Source organism: Equus quagga, unplaced genomic scaffold (assembly GCF_021613505.1).
Source record: "Equus quagga isolate Etosha38 unplaced genomic scaffold, UCLA_HA_Equagga_1.0 87647_RagTag, whole genome shotgun sequence".
NCBI lineage: Eukaryota > Metazoa > Chordata > Mammalia > Perissodactyla > Equidae > Equus > Equus quagga.
The window spans coordinates 1-1,919 of NW_025803612.1; the positions used below are offsets into that span (position 1 = coordinate 1).

The window sequence follows — 1,919 nt, forward strand, 5'->3', positions numbered from 1 at the left end:
GTCCTCTTTGTGGTTCTTTTGATCTTCTATATCTTCACTTTGCTGGGAAACACAACCATCATTGCATTGTCCCACCTGGACCCACATCTTCACACCCCTATGTACTTTTTCCTCTCCAACCTCAGCTTTCTGGACCTGTGTTACACTACCAGCATTGTTCCCCAGCTCCTGGTCAATCTCAGGGGAATAAACAAATCTATCTCCTTTGGTGGTTGTTTAGTTCAGCTGTACATCTCTCTAGGATTGGGATGCACCGAATGCATTCTCTTAGGAGTTATGGCATTTGACCGTTATGTAGCTGTTTGCAGGCCCCTTCACTACACAGTAATCATGCCTCCCCATCTCTGTGCCCTGATGGCTTCTGCTTCATGGTTCATTGGTTTTGCCAACTCCTTATTGCAAACGGTACTCATCTTCCTTTTACCGCTTTGTGGGAGAAATAAATTAGACCACTTTTTCTGTGAAGTACCTGCATTTCTCAAGCTTGCCTGCATTGACACCAGTATGAATGAGTCTGAGATCTTTTTTGTAGGTGTCTTCATACTTCTCATACTGGTTGCATTTATCGTGTTCTCCTATGGTGGGATTATCAGGGCCATCTTAAGGATAAAGTCTGCAGCAGGGCAGAGAAAAGCATTTGGGACATGTGGATCCCACCTCACAGTGGTCACTCTCTTCTATGGCACAGCCATCTATGCTTATCTCCAGCCAAACAACAACTACTCTCAGGATCAGGGCAAGTTCATAGCTCTCTTCTACACCATCGTTACTCCCATGATCAACCCCCTCATATATACTCTGCGGAACAAGGATGTGAAGGGAGCAATGAAGAATGTTCTTTGGAAAGGTCATGACTCCAGATAACTGGGTGAGGAAAACAGTTTAATGGAAGGTCTTTGAATACCAGAGCCCTTAAGATGTTTTTGTCTTCCATGTGTCAGCTAAAATTTTCCCTAACAACTCTCAAGGGAATTTTCTTACCTCATTGTCCTATGAAACCGTGTGTTCAAAATCAACATTCATAGATTCATTCCAGCTTCCAGAGATGGTGATTCAGTGTCTCTAGAACATCTGTGTTATATTTATTATTTTTAAAAGCTCTATGAAGTTTTCTTATTTGCAACCCCATTTGGAAACATTGTTCTGCTTTTCTTGCAAAAAGACATTTAAGTACATACTGTAAAGACACAGCCAAATAAGAGCATAAAACCACTGAAACACTGTAAGAAATATTAACTTGTTAGCATTTTCTAGCAATTGCTGGAGGGATATCACTTAGTCTGGCACCTTGCTCATGGCTCTCATACAAAGTCCGTAGGTTGACTCCATCAGAGGTTTTTCACAGAAGTAGGTGGGGGAAGCTATAAGAAAAACAAACTTTATGTTCCAAGAAAGAGTTGCTAACATCAATCCTGATAAAGTCATTCTGAAGTGAGTCCAAACAGTGAACTCATCACTATGGCAGCCATATTATGCAGCATTCATTTCATAGAAGGCTGTACACAGGATCACTGGGTGAAGGGAGTGAGACAATGTTGCCGGTGATAATGGTAGCCATTAGCTGGTAGTGCTTACGTATAATTTGGTACATAGCCATAGAAACATCGATGTGAGGTACGGATGTTGATTATTTTAAATTCGTGAGCCCCATTTTCTTTTTTAAATCTGACTTGGAAGGATATTATCATATATGAATAGCACACGACCCAAGTTCTATTTCATATTACACATATTTTACCTACAGTAATGCAGCCAAAGTTCCAAAGGGTAAAATACATTTAAATTTCTCTCCTCTTACCATTTTATAAAATCTTTGATTCAGGCATCTATTGGTCAGGGCGTTTGTATCTCACATCTGGCAAAACCCCACGTAATTTGAATTGGTGACATATTATACAAATGTAAGTAGTGACCCCTTA

General features: G+C 40.5%; 1 protein-coding gene across 1 annotated transcript; it reads left to right on the forward strand.

Moving 5' to 3' along the window:
* Positions 1-6: 6 nt before the first annotated feature.
* On the forward strand, positions 7-864 carry LOC124234542 (putative olfactory receptor 2B8; the record flags this gene model as incomplete). Its single annotated transcript, XM_046651883.1, has 1 exon — positions 7-864. A coding segment is annotated over one exon (858 nt), but the record flags the coding sequence as incomplete, so codon positions are not given.
* Positions 865-1,919: the final 1,055 nt, after the last annotated feature.